Source organism: Schistocerca serialis, chromosome 2 (assembly GCF_023864345.2).
Source record: "Schistocerca serialis cubense isolate TAMUIC-IGC-003099 chromosome 2, iqSchSeri2.2, whole genome shotgun sequence".
Lineage (NCBI taxonomy): Eukaryota > Metazoa > Arthropoda > Insecta > Orthoptera > Acrididae > Schistocerca > Schistocerca serialis.
Genome location: NC_064639.1, coordinates 891,644,219 through 891,667,399, shown reverse-complemented (window position 1 = coordinate 891,667,399; position 23,181 = coordinate 891,644,219). Strand labels below are relative to the sequence as shown.

At 39.0% G+C, this 23,181-nt stretch overlaps 1 protein-coding gene across 1 annotated transcript in view; it reads right to left on the bottom strand.

Annotated features, from left to right (window-relative positions):
* Positions 1-23,181, bottom strand: part of LOC126456501 (dynein beta chain, ciliary-like) — a 186,722-nt gene that overhangs the window by 42,707 nt on the left and 120,834 nt on the right. Inside the window, exons 9-12 of the mRNA XM_050092251.1 lie at positions 22,326-22,461; positions 21,009-21,293; positions 17,349-17,459; positions 17,115-17,269 (exon numbers count right to left, since the gene is read on the bottom strand). Coding sequence (XP_049948208.1) covers positions 17,115-17,269; positions 17,349-17,459; positions 21,009-21,293; positions 22,326-22,461 — 687 coding nt within the window. The remainder of the gene's footprint in view (positions 1-17,114; positions 17,270-17,348; positions 17,460-21,008; positions 21,294-22,325; positions 22,462-23,181) is intronic.

The window sequence follows — 23,181 nt, the reverse complement described above, 5'->3', positions numbered from 1 at the left end:
TCCTCAAAGTGTAACCATCACTACTGACATTTATCGTCAACTACTGAGATGTCTTGTAGATGCAATCTACGAAAAATGACCGAAGACTGCAGGAGCAGCACTGGTGTGGTGCACTACAAACTGCTTCCTCAAAGTGTAACCATCACTACTGACATTTATCGTCAACTACTGAGATGTCTTGTAGATGCAATCTACGAAAAATGACCGAAGACTGCACTCCATGATAATGCCTCCCCACATTCTTCTAGACTGACAAAAACCACTATCACAATAGCTGGTGTGGGAATTCATTCCACATCCATCTTATTCACCTGTTCTTTTGCCCTCAGATTTTCACCTTTTCGGCTCTCCATTCAACAACCTTCAAGGAACTTTCTTTCCCTATGAAAATGCACTCCAAACATGGCTTGAAGAGTTCCTCGCCTCAAAGGCATGTCATTTCTACAGTCGGAGAATCGAAAAGTTACCCCAGCATTGGAAGAGTATTGTAAGTAGTGAAAGAGAATTTATTACTGATGACTAAAGTCTCTATTATGTGTAACTGTTGTGTTTATTAAACACTTATGGAAAAACGCTATTAACTTATGCATCAACCAAATAATTTTCTTGCCTTGATGCCAGTGCTTCCTTCCAAGTGGTCACAGGTTGAAAGATGTATTTCCACTTCATGTATGAAATTTTGGCACATATTTTCATTGAAATTGCCAGTTTCTTTTCCTTTCCAAACTCTGATCCATGTTACATGTTCACTGATGTTCAAGTAATCAATAAACAAGATCATCATGTTAGCTGTAATAGTTATGAAGGAAGAACTGTTTACTTCCTTGGTTTCTGTTTCCTTGTCTGTATGCAGCAGCGCTGTTAGTCTCCTGCCTACAATTTTTTGTTCTTTTCCTTCCTCCCTGTGTTTACTGTGTATGGGCATTGAGGCTCTCTGGTGGAGACAGGTGACAGGATGGGGCTCTTGCAACTCGAACACCCCTGAGACCTTTATTTACTTTGCAGAAGTTCATTATAGAGGACCCGTGCCTATAGGCACTGAGTGGTGGGTACTGAATCAAAGGACCATATGGCATGACACAGGGACAAGGTGTAGCAAGCAATTGCTAAGTCTGGCTCACCTCATCAGTGAGGCACCTTGGCAACACATGCATTTGTTGGCTGATTGTGCTGGCTCAGCTGTAGGCAAGGCAGCTCAGATAGGCTAAGACACAGACAAGGCTGGCTGGTGGATAGCCCCAGCGTGTGGCAGTGGAGCCATCTGGGTGTGAACCCCAAAACTCAGTCTGGCTGGTGGCACCTAGCATTACCACACACCTAGTGGTTCAGTGGCTGAGAGGGCCTAAGTTTAAGCCTTGGCCCATTAGTGATAGGACTGGAACCCCAGGCAGGTGAACCTGCCAAGACGGTGGTACAGCCATGATAGCCTCACAGTGGAACCCCACACTGCAGTAGACACCATCTCAATGACTAACTGAATCCGTGCCTAGCCTGGCCAGATACCCAGCACTTGCATGTGACAGGGCAGTCTTGTTGCTGATTGGTTGCCTCAAGTTTGCCACAGTAACCGGTGCCATGGGAACTGCACCGGTCATTAGCTGGACAGTCATGTTGTGACACCTAGATGGAGGGTGTGGCAAAATGTTGCACCACTGGGTTACGGAAAGTAACATGATTACAGCAGCAGGTCCTTGCCTTGGCTCACAGAACTACAAATGTTTCTATTTGTTGTAAATTTATTGTTCAGTTTTTTAGTATCATTACCTAGGTATCCAATATTTGTAAAAATGTGCTGGAGTGCTGCTTGGTTTTGTGGATGCGGGTGAGTTGAGGTTTGGTGTACGATTGCATCAGAACTGTGAACTTTCAATAAATTTCAAATAATGGAACTGCATCTTTTATCCTGTAGCCAAATTAGAGAAAGCAAATACACCATCAGGATAGGGGAAAAAAAGAGTGTAAGTGTCATTTTAATCATGTAAAAAATTAGGACAAGAACTGTGTACCATGCCAGCACATACACTGAAGCCACCTGTCATACATAGGAAAAATGCAAAATGTATCTAGGTAACTAACACCCCAGCAATGCAACAAGAACATGCTACTTTACAAATATTTACAAAGCTAAAACCTGCTGGAAGATCAAAACTGTGTGCAGGACCCAGTCTGACACAAAGTTTTCATCTGCCAAGAGGTTTCAAAACAATGCACAATTTGCTATAGAGTGAAAGAATCAAGCAGGAGTATTTATGTAGAGCTTGCGGTAAATGGCTATTCCAATGAGTTTGTTATAAATGGCAGACTTTCTAGAATTTTTTAAACCTAAGTAGGCACATCTAATGTACATCTACACAAATATCCTGCAAACCATTTATGGTGTGTGGTGGAGGGTATTTTGTACCACTACTACTAGCTTGCTTTTCTGTTCCATTCACAAATAGAGCAAAGGAAAATAACTGCCTACACATCTCAATATCAGCCCTAACTCCTCTTATCTTTATGGTCCTTATCTGAAATATAGTTGGCTGCAGTATAATTGTTTTGCAGTCAGTTTCAAGTGTTAGTTCTCCAAAAGAATGTTGTCTTCCCTCAGGGATTCCCCTAGAGTTCACGTAGCATCTACATAATACTTGCGTCCCGACTGAAGCTACCAACAACAAACCTACTAGCGCACCTATGAACGGCTTTTATGTCTTCCTTTAATCCAACCTGGTGGAGATCCCAAACACTCGAGTAATACTCAAGAATGGGTTGCACTAATGTTCTATGAGGGAGGTTTGATACGTCTGATAAATTTCCACGAAGGAATGGAACATTTCTGTTGCACCTTCATAGTTGGCAAGCTTAATCATGATTATTCCCAGATTTGTATAAAGGATTTCAAAAATGTACAGTGTACAGTTCATTGCTGACAGCCATCTGAATTGGTCAGTGAGTCGTCTGGCGATCGAAAATGGAGAAAATGGAGTTTTGTGCTGTTATTAAACATTTTCATTTGAATGATTGGACTGTCACACAAGTCAAAACAGAACTGGATGAAGTTGACATGGAGTCTGCACCATCATTGAAGACCATTTACCTTTGGATAAATGAATTTAAACTTGGTCAGACAAGTACCAAAGGTGAAGCATCCTCCAGTTGTCCATTGGAGGTCACCACAAAAGAAACCATTGACAAAATCCATAACATGGTAATGCAAGACCGCTGAATAAAAGTTAGTATTCTGGCCTGAGCTCCTGGAGTTGGCATTCATGTGTGCGTGAGGTGTGCTTGCTCGTGTGTATGAATAGTTTCTCTTTTATTGATGAAGGCTGTGGCCGAAAGCTCTGTGTAAGTGTCTTTTAACAGTGCCTGCCTGCAATTTAATGTGTCTTCTTTATGGTAAGCAGCAATCTATCTTTTCCCATATTCTTGATAAAAAGTTTGTGAGATTGCAGGACTGTAGGCATCTCAATTGAGGGAGAGCATAATATCCTGCACAGAGAAATGGCTACGAAGAAGCTCTAAGATAGGTGGGGGCCACTATCGCTTACAATGACCAAAAGTGCATCCAGCAACACATTTCAACAGTGTCTGGCAAAGTTTAATCACAATCAACAAGACATTTTGCACTGATTTGTGACAGATGATGAAACTTGGATACATTATTACACATTGGAGTCAAAATGGCAGTCTGAACAATGGACAAAAGCTGATGAAAGTGCATCAAAGAAGGCAAAGACCATTCTGTCAGCTGGTAATGTGACAGTCACTGTTTTTGAAAGTTCCAAGGAATAAACCTCATAGATTACTTGGAAAAAGGCAGAACCATAACTGGACCCTATTATGCTTCATTGTTGGAATGTCTGAAATCTGCATTGGCTGAGAAAAAACCTAGCTCGGCATGTGAAAAAGTGCTCTTTCACCAGGATAATGCACCATACCACACATCAGTGATAATGATGTCAGTGCATGAGCTGGGTTTTGAATTATTTCCTCACCCATCATATTCACCAGATTTAGACCCAAGTTATTTCTTTCTGTTACCTAACTTGAAACTTTGGCTTATTGGGATGACATTTTCATTAAATGAGGAAGTGATAGCTGCATTCAAATAGTATTTTGCAAGGTTTTACACAAACTGTTTTTCAGATGGGATGAAAAAGGTTGAGGTTCACTGGACCAGATGTATATCCCTCAAAGGTGACTACATAGAAATTAAGGTGAGCCGCTTAAAAAAATATATAAATAAATAAAACTTTTTTTCTTGCTTTTTACCAGACCTACCAAACCACCGCATGCATGCAGTCTCCTCTACAGATGAACCACACTTCCCTAAAATTCTTATGACAAACTTAAGTCAACCATTCACCTTCCCTTCTACCATCCTTACCTGCCTTTCCATTTCACACTGCTTTGCAAGGTAATGTGCAGATATTTAATGAATATGACTGTATGAAACAGCAAGCAGTACACCACAAATGCCGTATTCCAAAATTATTGGATTGTTTTTCCCACTCTTCTGCATTAACTAACATTTTTCTACATTTTGAGGAAGTTGTCATCCATTACATCAACTAGAAATTTGCATTGATGAGAAACTGAATTGGAAAAACACATCAATGATCTGCTGAAATGGTTAGGTTCAGCTACTTACGCTGTTAGGTCTATTGCAAATTTTGATGATAAATATATCAGTAAATTAGCCTACTATGCCTATTTTCATTCACTGCTTTCATATGGCATCATAATTTGGGGCAATTCATTATTAAGAGAGAAAGTATTCATTGCACTAAAGTGTGTAACCAGAATAATAGCTGAAGCCCTCCCAAGATCACCTTGCAGACATTTATTTAAGGAACTCGGGATATTCACCGTACCTTCGCAATACATATATCCTCTTATGAAATTTGTCATTAATAACCAATCCCAATTCAAAAATAACAGTGTACTGTATAGCTACAACACTAGAACTTCACTATTCTGGATTAAATCTCACTCTGGCACAGAAAGGGGTGAATTATGCTGCCACAAAAATCTTTGGTCATTTGCCAAATAGTATTAAAAGTCTGACAGATAGCCAACCAACATTTAAAATCAAATTAAAAGAATTTCTGAATGACAACCCCTTCAACTCATCAGATGAATTCTTAGATATGAAGTAGTACCTGTAAATAAATAACTAAATAATAAAAGAAAATAAGATAAAAAATTTAATTAATTATTTTGTGTAAAGAAAACTTAAGTTAAAAGTGACACGTTGCACGAATGACAACCCCTTCAACTCATCAGATGAATTCTTAGATATGAAGTAGTAACTGTAAATAAATAACTAAATAATAAAAGAAAATAAGATAAAAAATTTAATTAATTATTTTGTGTAAAGAAAACTTAAGTTAAAAGTGACACGTTCCACATCATTACAAAATGTCATATTCATGATCTATGGAACAAGGATTAATGTATGTATGTATGTTTAAGTCATCTTGTATCCCCCTACATTTGCTCAATGATGACACCGTCCCATGCATCACAGTAAACAGCCTCTGATTGCTGCTCACCCCATCAATTAGATCATTTATGTACGTATAAAATAAGAGCACTCCCATCAATTCCCTAGAGCAATCCTGATGATAGCCTTGTCTCAAATGAACACTTGATATTAAGGACAATGTACTGGGTTATATTATTTAACAAGTCTTCGACTGTGTCAAGCACTTTCCAGAAATCTAGGAGTATGGACCCTGCCTGTTGCCCTTCCTCCTTGGTTCACAGGATGTCACGTGAGAAATCAGCAAACTGAGTTTTGCATGAATCACTTTCAAAATCGAAGTTCATTTGTGACGAGAAGCTTTTCTGTCTCAACGAAATTTATTATATTCCAACTGAGAATATGTTCAAGAATTCTGCAGCTCACTGATGTTAAGGATGTTGGTCTATAATTTTACGGGTCTGTTCTTTTACCCTTCTTATATACAGGAGACACCTGAGCTTTTTTCCAGTCACTTGGGGCTTGGCACTGGGCAAGAGACAATAAATGCAAGCTAAATAAGGGGCCAAGCAGTGGAGTACTCTCCGTAAAACCAAAGAAATTCCATCTCAACAGGGCAGCTTATTAGTTTTCAACTCTTTAAGTTGCTTCTCTATGCCAGGGATGCCTAATATTATGTCCTCCATATAGCGAGTCTGTACAACGATCAAGTGATGGTATGTTTATATGAACCACCTGTGTGAACAATTTCTTAAATGTGAAATTTAAAACTTCAGCTTTACTTTTGCTATATTCTACTGCCACATCAGACTGGTCAACAAGTGACTGGATAGAAGCCTTAGACCCATTAACCAATTCCATGTAGGATTAGAATCTTCTCGGGTTCTCTGCCAGATCTTCCACTTACTTGGCATATAATACACCAGGGAACGATTTACAATATATTTATACTTCATCCCTAATTCCTCTATGTCCTTCATACTGGAACAAAATGATCTCAATCCACTTTCAAAGTGAAATGCTATACAACTGCTTATCTGCTCTTTCTAGAAAAAATGCTCTCCTATGCTTCTTGTTGGATTTATTAACTATAGTAACCACTGTTGCTATGATGACAAGAGGATCACAAATGCCTGTCTCAATACTGATACCACTGATAAGGTCAGACCTGTTGGAAGCTACAAGGTCTGAAATATTTCCAGAGGGTATGGGCTGCCAAACCAGCTGCTACAAGGAGCTTTAGGAAAACGTGCTCAAAATTACTTCACAAGACCGCCTGTCTGTACCACCTGCAGTGAATCCATAAATGTCACATTCTATACACAGTAGGTTAAAGTCACCTCCAACTAATACTGCATGATTGGAGTATTTCTGCACTGCTGAATGTAGACTTTCTCTGAACACTTCCAAAACTGCCACAGTGGAATTGGTTGGCCGGTAAAAACATCTAACAACTAATTTGATTTCTCCTAGACCTGTTACGCGCATCCAGATAACTTCCCAGCAGCCTAAATTTTGACCTTGACAGACACAACATTCTTGTCAGCTGCAATGAATGCTGTTTGTCATGTGGCACCTAATCTGTCTTTTTGACATACTTTCCATGACGTGCAAAATATTTCAGAGATTTCTACTTTGGGTTTCAGCCAGCTCTCGGTTGCAAGAATAATTTGAGTGTGAGTTAGTTAGTTATTTATTTAGTTATATGTTCCATACATCATTTCCACAATCATTTTATCGAAATAATGTGGAAATACTCAGTTTGCAGGTTCTGTATATGGGATTAATTTAACTTAATAAACACACTATTACTATTAGTCCTACTCATGCAAATACGCTTAAAAACAAGGATGTTTTTATCTGGCTACCAATTTTTAATTAGAAATTCATCAATGGATTAGAAGAAGTTGTCCAGGAAAAATGACCTTAGGTTAGATTTAAAACTTGCTTCACTACCTGTCAGACATTTTGTGTTATTGGGCAAAGGATCAAAAATTCTTTTTGCTGCATACTGAACTGCTCTCTGAGTCACTGACAGCTTTGACAATGGATAATAAAAGAAATTTTTCCCTACAGTTCTGTACGTAAGTACATCACTTTTCTTCTCATACTGTGACGGATTGTTTATGACAAATTTGATTAATAAAAACATGTATTGTGATGGCCTTGCTCCTTGAAGAGGTGCCTACATGATGTCTGTGGGTGACCACCACATATTATTCTTACTGTTCACTTTTGTGCAATCAATACTTTCTTTCTATGTGATGAGTTGCCCCAGAAAATTACTCTGTATGACATTATTGATTGGAAATATGCAAACTCTGTGTGGAGGTTGAAACGTTTCTTTCCAAGATCAGCAATTATACAAAGAGCAAAAGCAGCTGAACTTAATTGTTTGAGAAGCTCATTAGTATGCATCTTCCAATTCAAGTTTTCATCAATATGTACACCCACAAATTTGGTGCATTCTACCCTACTTACTGACTCCTGCACATGTGCAACATCAATTGTTGGTAAGACTCTATTTGTTGTAAAGACCTGAATGTAGAGTCAATATATTTAGGGTAAACAGCAACTTCAGTCGTAAATATTGATCGTAAATATTGAAACTCTCTTCTTCTTCTTTCTCCCCCCCCCCCCCCCCCCCCCCAGACTGATTTCAGTCACTGTGTGATAGTCTTCAGTGCAAATTACTCGAATCTTGTAGGCCCTACTATGGTTATTACTTGCATCAGATACCTTCACTCACTTTTACTTCATACAATAATTTTTAAATTTACAGAAAAGCCTATCTTGTAACCTTAGCAGTTAACCATAGCAGTTGCTGATACAAAGTATTGTACGAGCCCATTGGGAAAACAAGCTACACTTAAGTTGTCTCCTTAGTGATTAAGGTTACAAGATAGGCTCTTCTGCAAATTTAAAAATTGTCGTACGTAGTAAAAGTTAAGATATCTGTTGGAAGCAATCATAAAAGTACATGTTACTCTTCATAGAAAATATTGTGCTATTATGATATGGGCCTACAAGATTCAAATAATTTGCACTAAAGATGGTCACACAGTGATTGAAATCGATCTGTAAAATAAAGTATTCCAATATTTATGACCCATGCCCCCGTTTATCCAAAATATACTGACAACAATAGGTCGTGATGCACATGGTTCCCACTGGAATTAGACAGCATGAATGTAGAGTGTTTTTTCAACATCTGAGGAGAATCCACTTTCAGGGAAACACTTCATAATTCTTTGTAAAATATTGTTTACTATCTCTTTTGTTGCTTTCTCTCTAATGGGATTTATTATATCACTAGTATTGTCTGCAAAAAGTACCAATTTTGCTTGTTGAATGTGAAGTGGGAGGTCGTTCACATATATTAAGAACAGCAGTGGACCCGAAATTGAACCCTGTAGGACTCCATTTGTGATTTTACCCCAGTTACTAAAATTTTCTACATTTCAGACATTGTCTGGCGTATTCAGCATGTTGTTGTTGTTGTTGTGGTCTTCAGTCCTGAGACTGGTTTGATGCAGCTCTCCATGCTACTCTATCCTGTGCAAGCTTTTTCATCTCCCAGTACCTACTGCAACCTACATCCTTCTGGATCTGCTTAGTGTATTCATCTCTTGGTCTCCCTCTATGATTTTTACCCTCCACGCTGCCCTCCAATACTAAATTGGTGATCCCTTGATGCCTCAGAACATGTCCTACCAACCGATCCCTTCTTCTGGTCAAGTTGTGCCACAAACTTCTCTTCTCCCCAATCCTATTCAATACTTCCTCATTAGTTATGTGATCTACCCATCTAATCTTCAGCATTCTTCTGTAGCACCACATTTCGAAAGCTTCTATTCTCTTCTTGTCCAAACTATTTATCGTCCATGTTTCACTTCCATACATGGCTACACTCCATACGAATACTTTCAGAAATGACTTCCTGACACTTAAATCAATACTGGATGTTAACAAATTTCTCTTCTTCAGAAACGCTTTCCTTGCCATTGCCAGCCTACATTTTATATCCTCTCTACTTCGACCATCATCAGTTATTTTGCTCCCCAAATAGCAAAACTCCTTTACTACTTTAAGTGCCTCATTTCCTAATCTAATTCCCTCAGCATCACCCGACTTAATTAGACTACATTCCATTATCCTTGTTTTGCTTTTGTTGATGTTCATCTTATATCCTCCTTTCAAGACACTGTCCATTCCATTCAACTGCTCTTCCAAGTCCTTTGCTGTCTCTGACAGAATTACAATGTCATCGGCGAACCTCAAAGTTTTTATTTCTTCTCCATGAATTTTAATACCTACCCCGAATTTTTCTTTTGTTTCCTTTACTGCTTGCTCAATATACAGATTGAACAACATCGGGGAGAGGCTACAACCCTGTCTTACTCCCTTCCCAACCACTGCTTCCCTTTCATGTCCCTCGACTCTTATAACTGCCATCTGGTTTCTGTACAAATTGTAAATAGCCTTTCGCTCCCTGTATTTTACCCCTGCCACCTTTAGAATTTGAAAGAGAGTATTGCAGTCAACATTGTCAAAAGCTTTCTCTAAGTCTACAAATGCTAGAAACGTAGGTTTGCCTTTCCTTAATCTTTCTTCTAAGATAAGTCGTAAGGTCAGTATTGCCTCACGTGTTCCAGTGTTTCTACGGAATCCAAACTGATCTTCCCCGAGGTTGGCTTCTACTAGTTTTTCCATTCGTCTGTAAAGAATTCGTGTTAGTATTTTGCAGCTGTGACTTATTAAGCTGATAGTTCGGTAATTTTCACATCTGTCAACACCTGCTTTCTTTGGGATTGGAATTATTATATTCTTCTTGAAGTCTGAGGGTATTTCGCCTGTTTCATACATCTTGCTCACCAGATGGTAGAGTTTTGTCAGGACTGGCTCTCTCACGGCCGTCAGTAGTTCCAATGGAATATTGTCTACTCCGGGGGCCTTGTTTCGACTCAGGTCTTTCAGTGCTCTGTCAAACTCTTCACGCAGTATCGTATCTCCCATTTCATCTTCATCTACATCCTCTTCCATTTCCATAATATTGTCCTCAAGTACATCGCCCTTGTATAGACCCTCTATATACTCCTTCCACCTTTCTGCTTTCCCTTCTTTGCTTAGAACTGGGTTTCCATCTGAGCTCTTGATATTCATACAAGTCGTTCTCTGATCTCCAAAGGTCTCTTTAATTTTCCTGTAGGCGGTATCTATCTTACCCCTAGTGAGATAGGCCTCTACATCCTTACATTTGTCCTCTAGCCATCCCTGATTAGCCATTTTGCACTTCCTGTCGACCTCATTTTTGAGATGTTTGTATTCCTTTTTGCCTGTTTCACTTACTGCATTTTTATATTTTCTCCTTTCATCAATTAAATTCAATATTTCTTCTGTTACCCAAGGATTTCTACTAGCCCTCGTCTTTTTACCTACTTGATCCTCTGCTACCTTCACTACTTCATCCCTCAAAGCTACCCATTCTTCTTCTACTGTATTTATTTCCCCCATTCCTGTCAATTGTTCCCTTATGCTCTCCCTGAATCTCTGTACAACCTCTGGTTCTTTCAGTTTATCCAGGTCCCATCTCCTTAAATTCCCACCTTTTTGCAGTTTCTTCAGTTTTAATCTACAGGTCATAACCAATAGATTGTGGTCAGAGTCCACATCTGCCCCTGGAAATGTCTTACAATTTAAAACCTGGTTCCTAAATCTCTATCTTACCATTATATAATCTATCTGATACCTTTTAGTATCTCCAGGGTTCTTCCATGTATACAACCTTCTTTCATGATTCTTAAACCAAGTGTTAGTTATGATTAAGTTATGCTCTGTGCAAAATTCTACCAGGCGGCTTCCTCTTTCATTTCTGTCCCCCAATCCATATTCACCTACTATGTTTCCTTCTCTCCCTTTTCCTACACTCGAATTCCAGTCACCCATGACTATTAAATTTTCGTCTCCCTTCACAATCTGAATAATTTCTTTTATTTCATCATACATTCCTTCAATTTCTTCGTCATCTGCAGAGCTAGTTGGCATATAAACTTGTACTACTGTAGTAGGTGTGGGCTTCGTATCTATCTTGGCCACAATAATGCGTTCACTATGCTGTTTGTAGTAGCTTACCCGCATTCCTATTTTCCTATTCATTATTAAACCTACTCCTGCATTACCCCTATTTGATTTTGTGTTTATAACCCTGTAGTCACCTGACCAGAAGTCTTGTTCCTCCTGCCACCGAACTTCACTAATTCCCACTATATCTAACTTCAACCTATCCATTTCCCTTTTTAAATTTTCTAACCTACCTGCCCGATTAAGGGATCTGACATTCCACGCTCCGATCCGTAGAACGCCAGTTTTCTTTCTCCTGATAACGACATCCTCTTGAGTAGTCCCCGTCCGGAGATCCGAATGGGGGACTATTTTACCTCCGGAATATTTTACCCAAGAGGACGCCATCATCATGTAATCATACAGTAAAGCTGCATGCCCTCGGGAAAAATTACGGCTGTAGTTTCCCCTTGCTTTCAGCCGTTCGCAGTACCAGCACAGCAAGGCCGTTTTGGTTATTGTTACAAGGCCAGATCAGTCAATCATCCAGACTGTTGCCCTTGCAACTACTGAAAAGGCTGCTGCCCCTCTTCAGGAACCACACGTTTGTCTGGCCTCTCAACAGATACCCCTCCGTTGTGGTTGCACCTACGGTACGGCTATCTGTATCGCTGAGGCACGCAAGCCTCCCCACCAACGGCAAGGTCCATGGTTCATGGGAGGGTATTCAGCATAACATTTTGCATTCTGAATTTTTCTATGAGAACATCATGATCTACACAATCGAAGGCCTTTGAGAGATCACAAGAAATACCAAGAGGTTATACATTACTATTTGAGGGTTGTACTATTTGATTAAGAAATATATAAACAGCATTCTCAGTCGAGCAGCCTTTCTGGAATTCCAACAGTGATACGCAAAGTAAGTTGTTTCCACTTAAAGTGTGCAACTACTCTTGAGTACACTACTTTTTCGAATATTTTGAAAAAAAAAAAAAAAAAAAAAAAAAAGATATCAGTGACGAAACTTTCTTATGAAGAGGTTTAATAATTGCATATTTTACCCTTTGTGGAAAAATTCCCTTTGCCAGTGATGCATTGCATATACCACTGATGCTACATTAGAAAGTGATTGTTAAAACTACTTGCAACGTATGAATTATCAGCCACAATGCTGCCATTTAGTTTATTTGTTATGGAGCCTTGTACTCTGACTGGCTGTTCTATCTTCCATTTGACAATGTCCCATATAGTTTTAATTTTATTATCTCCATTATTTATTTCTGTCAGAACACAAAGACTTCTGGACATTTTAATGACTTTCCTTAAAATACTACAATATTTTCTGTAGTATGCAAGTAATGTCTGATTCTGACTTATTCTAGCCTTTACATAAATTTCCTTCTTCCTCTTACATGAGATTTTAATTTACTTAGTTATCAATGGCTATATCTTACCTGTTTCTTTTAATGGATCTTTTGGATAATTTTCTAGGAAAGCAACTTTCAAATACTGACATAAATTCACTGTGGAAAAAATTGAATTTGACATTAGCAACTCTTTCTACATATACCCCATCCCACACCACCCCTTTTAGCTCACGCTTAAAACAATGTATCCTGTTTTCTTCAAGTAGCTTCACTGCTTTGTATGAACCTGCCTCTGGGTTCTAAGGCGCTGTACTGTTTATTTCCATTAATTGTGCATCATGATAAGAGTCCATTAGCAGCTGGGTACAAATTAATTGTTTCAGCCCAAGCATCATTCATGAAAATGTTATCAATAGGTGTCCTAATATTTTGCTGCACACAAGTTGGAAAACTGACTACTGCAATAAATACATTGAAACTCCCAATCATTGATTCTAGTTAATTTCTCCTCTCAACATCTTTTAAGAAGTCTAACCTGAAATCTCCACAAACTACTAATTGTTTCTTTTTGTCTGACAGGCAGCTCAATTACGCATCTATATTTTTCATAAATAAATGTAAGTTTCCTAGAGTGGATCTGTAGATTGTTACAATTATCGGAGAAGTATTTTACTTCTTGGTTCTGATCAACACAAAAACTATTTGTTTTGATATTTTTAACTTTGTGTCCAACTTTTACGTATGTTGCAGCTCCTCCTTCTTCCAGGTTGACTCTCCATGAAGATGATGCAAGTGTATAATCCCTGATATTTAGCCTCTACATCCCTGTGGTTATGAGGTGTTCAGAGAGGCACAGAAAATCTATCCATTCAAAATTTTCCACATCTTCTAGGCAACAAATAAGCTCACCTACCTTTTTTCCCAACCCTCTAATGTTCTGATGAAACAAATGAATTTTATTTTTCTGGAAACAGTTACACTTATTGTAGTCTTGTACTGCTGTAATTTCTTTCAATATTCTCTGTCTTTAATGTGACACTAACCTGAAAAAATGTGCCCTTTGATTCCAGTAATCACATGGATTTTGTATTGTGTGCTTGTAGTCCGCCTTACACCTTCTGCAAGCTGTTCAGTTAATCTTCACTTCCCCCTCCTATTTAGATGCAGGTCATGATTAGTCCATCAACCTCTCCCAATCGTGGCAACAGTCATGACGCAGATATGAGACTTTGTTTCAGTCAAAACCAATTTGCTCAACTCTTTGTTTCATGGCTAACAGCAGTGTTAACCCAGGGCTGGTCATGTGGCTGCAAAACTTTGACAAATCCCACATGAATGTGTCCTGTTGCTGCTCTTCTTTTAACATTACACTGTAATTTGTTAGCCAGGCTGTTTCCTGCACCTCCGACAATAAGTCCCTCATCCTCACCACCAAAATCTCTACACAAGGCCCCTATGTTCTCCATCACCTGACAGCTTTCTGGAGGCCAGTAAATTCAGGAATTTTATTACTAATAATCTGACAATTTACTGTCAAAATTTTGACAAAGTGGCTTTAATTTGTACATGCTCTGATTTTGTTCTCTGCGTAATGAGTGGTGAGCATTCATCAGAGGATATCAAGCTACCATGTAACCTAGAAAAAACCCTATGTGCAATTCAAGTACGATGCTACCCAAGGAGCAGTTTCCTTCACGTAGTGCACCTCTGACCTATCAGGGGGAGTGCTGCAATTCTCTACTCCATAATGCTGGTCCAGTAATCTGCAGCCAAAACTGTCACAGAATTGATGGGGCCTTTGACTGACACTCTCTACTTGGCTCCAAAACAAAGGACCCCCAATCAGTTTGTGAATAATGTTGCAAATTGTGAGCTCTGCTTGCACCCAATGTGCAAGGACAGCAGTCTTCAACACTTCCACCAGCCACCAGTGTGAACTGAGGACCCTCAGAAAACAAGTGACAGACATCACTGGTACTGACATGAGCTACCAAGTTGCAGATGACTGAACACTGGCACTCTCGACAGCTACAGGCAGGGCCTCCTCCACTACTCGAATGAGGCCCCCTCGCAAACATACTGACTGCACATCGGATTTTTCATCAGCTCTGATTGCTATTTCCCTAAGGGGTTCCATAATGCACCTAATGTTGGCGCTCCCGGAAAGTAGCAAATGTCTCCCTCCTCCCCCTTCATGTGCCTGCTCAGACCCTGCTGAAGATGTGGCCCTCTGTTCACTCACAGGGAGGATGGGTTTATTCAGTTGAATAACCTGAAATAATTAAAACGTTTACTAAAAATTTTGTGCATTAACTTGATTTAAATGTCAATATGTTTTGTGAAAAAATTCTGCATAGATTTTTATTACTAATTTTAACAGATAATCTGCCCATCTACAGTAAAATTTAAAAAAAAAAAAAAAAAGAAAAAAGAAAAAAAAACTGTGGCATACAGAGTGGAACTTGACAGTTAGAATATCACCAAACTGTTTCTTTTAGTGGAGTTTTTCCCCTAAGCAATTTGGTCTTTTCTTTGTACAGTCTGCACACTGAGGGGTGGGTCTTCTTTTATGCAGAAGAAATTCTGTCAGAAAAATGCTTTTCTAAAAGTCTGTTGTTAGGCACATTTTGAGGAGAAGCAGTATGTTGTTGTATATCCCCTTTCCTTGTAAACTGAAAATTTGTCAAATGTAAGCCTTTGTCATTATCATCTGAAAAAAAACTGAAAATATCAAAAGACTACTGCAACTATCTACTTCTACCACACACTCATTTTCTACTTTGAATTCAGACAATGCTGGTTGCTCATCTGTTGTATTCCATCTAAATTTAGATTTCACAGGAGTGGAACATCTTCTCTAACATGGTGGCTCTACAGGTAGGAGTACATTTGAAATACTAGTTAGTCATTAAGAAGTATATTATCCACTGCTGAAGATAGAATTTTGACTGAAAACAGACTGTAAATATAAGTGACACAGCTGAGTAAGCAAATAACATTATGGAAAGCAATGGGATGGTAACATTGAAATAATGTTGTTTTCCCACCAGAATCTGATTCAGAAGCAACATCACATGAAAGTAAAACGTTTCATGTTATGGGTCTAGACGGGTCAATTGAGCCTGACTGAAAAATAGCATGGTACGGGTGGGGGGAGGGAAGAGTCTTGGCTGTCTCATCATGCATCTGTCTAGTCCCTGCATGCTCTGCTGGACAGAGCTCTTCCTCACTCCCACCTGTACCTTGCTATCCTTCCCCCTTTCTCGCCTCACTCCAAATTGCTCCTTTCATTCAACATGACAGTTGCATTCCCATCCGAGGTGATAAAGATGTCAGTTATATGTGTGTGAGGTGTGTCAGTTATATGTGTGTGAGGTGTGCTTGCTTGTGTGAATGTGCCAGAGTTTTCTTTTATGAAGAAAGCTTTGGTTAAAAACTAAATGTGTAAAAGTCCTTTCCTTGTGCCTCTCTGCAACTCAGCATAGCACCTTTACGGTAAGTAGCTATCTATAATATTCCTAATACTGTAAAACTAATTAATATAATGGAAGGAAACATTCCACGTGGGAAAAATTATATATAAAAACAAAGATGAGGTGACTTACCGAACAAAAGCGCTGGCAGGTCGATAGACACACAAACAAACACAAACATACACACAAAATTCAAGCTTTCGCAACAAACTGTTGCCTCATCAGGAAAGAGGGAAGGAGAGGGGAAGATGAAAGGAAGTGGGTTTTAAAGGAGAGGGTAAGGAGTCATTCCAATCCCGGGAGCGGAAAGACTTACCTTAGGGGGAAAAAAGGACAGGTATACACTCGCACACACGCACATATCCATCCACACATACAGACACAAGCAGACATGTCTGCTTGTGTCTGTATGTGTGGATGGATATGTGCGTGTGTGCGAGTGTATACCTGTCCTTTTTTCCCCCTAAGGTAAGTCTTTCCGCTCCCGGGATTGGAATGACTCCTTACCCTCTCCTTTAAAACCCACTTCCTTTCATCTTCCCCTCTCCTTCCCTCTTTCCTGATGAGGCAACAGTTTGTTGCGAAAGCTAGAATTTTGTGTGTATGTTTGTGTTTGTTTGTGTGTCTATCGACCTGCCAGCGCTTTTGTTTGGTAAGTCACCTCATCTTTGTTTTTATGTAAAACTAATTACCTACACATGGTATTTACAGTACTTAGTTTAAAGACAAATTACTACATACGGATTATCAAATGATTTCAAGTTCTCAATATGCGGTCGAACTCTCTCTCGTAATTTGTGGATTGTCATAATGGCTCCAGCAACTGGAGGGAAATTCATATCAGCGGGCACATACTTCCTCTGTGAGTACAGCATCTGATGTTCTTCAAAAAGTTCCTGCAACCAATTTTGTTTATTTACAAGGAAACTTTTTTAACAAATCTCATGTATATGGCATACACAAAGGGGAACTCACCTGAACAGTGGCCATCTCTTCCCCTAACATTGTGAGAATGACAGAGTACTTTGGCTCAATTGCCGTCTTAACAATATCACGTTCAAGAATGGTCCCAGCTATGTTGATAAACTGCAACATTACCCAGTAAATAATGCTATACCACCAATAATTTCTTAAAAATATGGCATACTAACATCAAAGTACATTTGTTGAAAGAAGACCTTCAAAATCATGTTGCTAACAATAGCAAATATGTGTGAAGATCTTATACTTTTTGGTTGATTTTATGTAAAATTTGAGTGCATTTAGCCTGCCCTATAGTTCACCATCCACAATTTTACAGGTGAAGTTTCTCACTGTTCCCTACACTCCTGCTGGTGTTCTCAAGATACCTGCTGCTTGAGTTTCTCGGTGGCAACTGCAGTTCAAGTATTAGACACAATATGGTGTTTAATAATATTCTGAGAACACTATACTTATTTTCACAAATATCACTGAAGGAAACATTGCAACCAGTCAAAATCTTTTTGTGGGTCCTTGCAACAGCATGTTTCTGTTACACAGGTTCAGTTGCAACATCATGAGGTGTAATTTGATTACACTATTCTTGATTTTGTGGATACTGACAAATTTTAAGGCAAATTATGTTTCAGATATCGTTCCCGTAACACAAGCTTACACATTTATATTATTATAATGTCCCTCATATTGGAAGGTGCCTCTTTGCAGAGCTAGAGAGAAAGTGAGATATGGAATCATGAGGGGGATGAGTTTTGCTGAAGTGTGGCAATAGAAAGAAGGCGCTCTTCTTCCACACTACCAAGCCTTACAAAGAGTTGCTGCAGAGCAGGCAACAATGAGTACACATGAATCACCACTGAAAACATTGCTTCATCACTATCTGCAGGAGAGCATTTATCACCATCCAGCACTATTCACAGGAAGCCACCTTGAAAGATTAAATCTCACTGGCTCCTGAAATAATATAGATTGGGGGTGCACTGAATGAAAATTTAATTCTGTCGAATTCTGTCGCATGGTATCACATTGTGGAGGAACTCTACCTATTCACAAAGAACATTATTAACCCCAAAAAAGTGTGGTAGAATTATTTGCACCATCAGTTCTCAAACCTCAAGCAGTCCATTACAGAGTTCTTACTCAGCCAATCCTGTACATTAAGTCCCTCATTGTATTTATGGTTAAAAATAAGGTCTCTTTCAAATGGAACTGTCATATTTGCTAAATAAAAACTAAATGGAAAAACAATTTGCATTTGGACAACACAAAGTAACGTGAAATGAGACAAGTATGTGGAATACGTTAATTCAAAGTTGGGTAAAGGTTGCTATGCCATAAGGCTACTGAAATGCCACATAAGTGAGCAGGTAATGTGAGTGCATATTATGCATATTTACAATCATGTCTAAAATATATAATAACATTCTGGCTTACTCTACTGCAGATCAGAGTACCCTCAGAATACAAAAGAGAGTTATAAGTATCATTATTGGGAAGAGCATTAAATATTCATGCAAGAATTTGCTTAAAAAATTGAAACATACCATGACCGCCCACTATGAACATCTTGGAAACATTACTAATTGACAAAAAACATTAAATTAATAAGGAAAGCAAGAAAAAATCTGATATTCACAATCGTTGCACAACACTGCAAAATAATCTCCATGTTACACCTACACACATACACTACTGCCCATTAAAATTTCTACACCAAGAAGAAATGCAGATGATAAACGGGTATTCATTGGACAAATATATTATACTAGCACTGACATGTGATTACATTTTCACACAATTTGGGTGCATAGATCCTGAGAAATCAGTACCCAGAACAACCACCTCTGGCCGTAATAACGGCCTTGATACACCTGGGCATTAAGTCAAACAGAGCTTCGATGGCGTGTACAGGTACAGCTGCCCATGCAGCTTCAACACGATACCACAGTTCATCAAGAGTAGTGACTGGCGTACTGTGACAAGCCAGTTACCGGCCACCATTGACCAGACATTTTCAATTGGTGAGAGATCTGGAGAATGTGCTCGCCAGGACAGCAGTCGAACATTTTCTGTATCCAGAAAGGCCCGTAGAGGGCCTGCAACATGCGGTCGGGCATTATCCTGCTGAAAGGTAGCGTTTCGCAGGTATCGAATGAAGGGTAGAGCCACAGGTCATAACACATCTGAAATGTAACATCCACTGTTCAAAGTGCCATCAATGCGTACATGAGGTGACCGAGACGTGTAACCAATGGCACCCCATACCATCACGCCGGAAGATACACCAGTATGGCGATGACAAATACATGCTTCCAATGTGCTTTCACCGTGATGTCACCAAACATGGATGCAACCATCAAGATGCTGTAAACAGAACCTGGATTCATCTGAAAAAATGACATTTTGCCATTCATGCACCCAGGTTCGTCGTGGAGTACACCATCGCAGGCACTCCTGTCTATGATGCAGTGTCAAGGTCAACCGTAGCCATGGTCTCCGAGCTGATAGTCGATGCTGCTGCAAACGTCAAACTGTTCGTGCAGATGGTTGTTGCCTTGCAAACGTCCCCGTCTGCTGACTCAGGGATCGAGACGTGGCTGCACGATCCGTTACAGCCATGCGGATGTCATCTTGACTGGTAGTGATACGAGGACGTTGGGATCCAGCATGGTGTTCATTCTGCTAACAGTCATTGGATCTTAAACAATGCTTTCAGCAATGTCTTGATACAATAAACCGCCGTCGCGATATGCTACAATCCGACCTTTATCAAAGTCGGAAACGTGATGGTACGCATTTCTCCTCCTTACACGAGGCATCACAACAACATTTCACCAGGCAACGCCCGTCAACTGCTGTTTGTGTATGAGAAATCGGTTGGAAACTTTCCTCATGTCAGCACGTTGTAGGTGTCACCACCGGCACCAACCTTGTGTGAATGCTCTTAAAAGCTAATCATTTGCATATCACAGCATCTTCTTCCTGTCAGTTAAATTTTGCGTCTGTAGCACGTCATCCTCATGGTGTAGCAATTTTTTAGGCCAGTAGTGCAAATATCCTATCACAAGGGGATTAAACTGTTCAGTAAAGAACCACTAAGAGTACATTTTGATTAAATGTAATAGCACTATATGTTTCAATATTTTAACAATTTATCAATAAATTTGAAACTCTAGTAGGTTTTTGTCAAATACTATTAACTTCAGAATAAAATAATGGAAGATCCAGATTGGAATATCAACAATACTATGCAAAGGATAGATTGCTGCTCACTATAAAGGCAACACATCAGCTTGCAGACAGCACAATGAAAAGACCGTTACACATTGAGCTTTCAGCCATAGCTACTTTCACACAAGCAGGCACACTTCACTCACGCATGATGGCTATCACTGGCCACTGCGGCCAGAATGCTGGCCTACTTTTGTGAATGTGTGTGTGTTTTCTTTTCTGACAAAGGCTTTGGTGGACAGCTCAGGCTTTGGTGGAAAGCTCAATGTTTAACAGGCTTTTCACTGTGCCTGTCTGCAACTCAACGTGTCATCTTTACTGGCTGTAGCAATCTGTACTTTTCATAACAGTATTAATTTCAGAATGATTATTTTTGTTTACATATGCTTAGGCTTTCACAACATAAAATTACCAAAATTAAAGTACCTTGTAAATGCTCTCAAGATTGTAGCAATCATCAATGGCTTGACACAAAAGAGTAGCAAGTTTGCGATCAAAGTCCTCAATTTTCTCTCTGAAGACTGAATAATCTTTCACAAAACTTTCATCAGTGGGGTCAAATGGATTGTATGTAATGCTCCCAAATTGACCATATAAGTCACAAAAATCAGAGTAAATTTTTTGTACTTTTGGGCCAAGTACTCGCCCCTTCCCTCCTCCAATCTCAACTTTCTCAAGTTTAAAAAATTCAAGTGCTGTCACAAAGAACTCCTGAAACATATGAAGCAGATGCTTATGATATATCTTAACTTTCTACCTGTACTACACATTTAGCCACAATAAATTCAGAAAAGTAAAACAATTACAAAGCCAATCAACATGAACACAGAACTTTAGAAGCCACTGTCTTATAGTGAGCTGCATCCTTTTGCCTTCTTTGAAATCAAAATGCATAGTCAAGTTGTCAGGAGCGAAACTACGCTTAAGGATGAAATCTGAGCCACAGTGCGACTTACCAACTTTCACATTATGGGAGCATATTACATAACTTAGTCAATAAGTTACTTGTAATGTCTAAAAGAATTTTGCACTGTACTGCAGTGATTAGTATTGATAACTAATATTGTTGAGGCCACAGATTCAATTTCTGGTACCTTTTACACAATTTTTTATGATTATTTTTCCCAAAGATGAAATGTGTGGAGCAGCATTCACTACAGCTGCGGCCAGTTACAAAGCCATTCTTGGGTTTCATGCTTGAAAAAGAACACTTCTTTGAACTATAGGATAAATTATTCAACTTTTTGTTTATGTCCTTATTCATCACTTTGAATCTCCACTATACATAGTGTGTCTCTCTTTACCCGCTGTTTAAATTTTATTAATAAATGATTGGCACAGTAGTGGAGCTCAGTAAATGGCGTACACACTATAGGTATTAATCAGTATATTACTTTGGAAATTACAGTTGTTATGTATGTTTTAAACAAGTTTGAACTTTCAGCTCTGATTACTACCTTATGATCTGCTAGCTAAGAAGAAAGGAAAAGACAAAAAATAGGAAGCAATGTGATGTATGCAGTAAAATAAGGAAACAAACACTAAATAATTGAAAGAATGAGAGAAAGAGAAGATACACAGTTCAAAAAATACTGCAATAACATGAGAAAAACAAGCAAGATGAATGAAATACAAAGTAAACCAAAAATTAAACAGAAGTGATGAATCATTTAGAAATAAAATATAAAAATTTCACTGGACTAATACTCAGATTTGATGTAAATACTGTAAGCATATATTTACCTTAATTAGCTTCAATCTGTCCATAAATTGATTTTCATATTCAAATACCAATTTTGTGTCAAAAGTCCAAGGAACTGGTTCATTATTTCCCTTAAAGTATGATGCTAGAGATGTGCGACATTCATCAAAGATATCACTGAAAATAAAAACAATTAACATTATTAACTACCACTCTTTATCACAAGAAGTTACAAAACACAGTAATCCTTAAAAAAACTTTGGAATGACATTAATTTAAGACAGCTTATACTTTTAATGTGGCATGAAATCACACAAGCAAAAGCATGATGATAAATTTAAAACTTTACCAGCATACAATTGTTCCATTAAATTTTGGATGAACTGCCAGGTGTCTGCAACTTCCTGCCATGATAGCTTGGTGCCAAGTCTTCTGGTCATCCTCAGGTGAATAACAATGAAATTGCACTGAGGTGCTGTATTTAAGAGCCTGTGGGTACATATGTGGTATACCCAGTTGACACTGTGGAACATTCATGTGGGCAACCATGTGTCCAGTGGAGCTTGTGGAGGGCACCATAACAGCCCAGGAGTATCGTACATAGGTTGCAGACGGTGGCAGTGACATTCTTCAACAAGACAATGCACCATGTCACAAGCCCAGAAGTGTGATGGAGTGGTTTGAGGAAATCAGTGGCAAGTTCCAATTGATGTGCTCGCCCCCCCAACTTGCCTGAGCTGAACCTGATCAAACACATCTGTGTTGTGATTGAGGCCTCAATGCATTCATGCCATGACTCATCGGCACTGTTATCCATGCCAAAGGTGGACATGTCGGCTATTAGGTACGTGGTCATAATGTTCTCACTGAGCCCCTTCCCAATCTCAACAAAAGCCT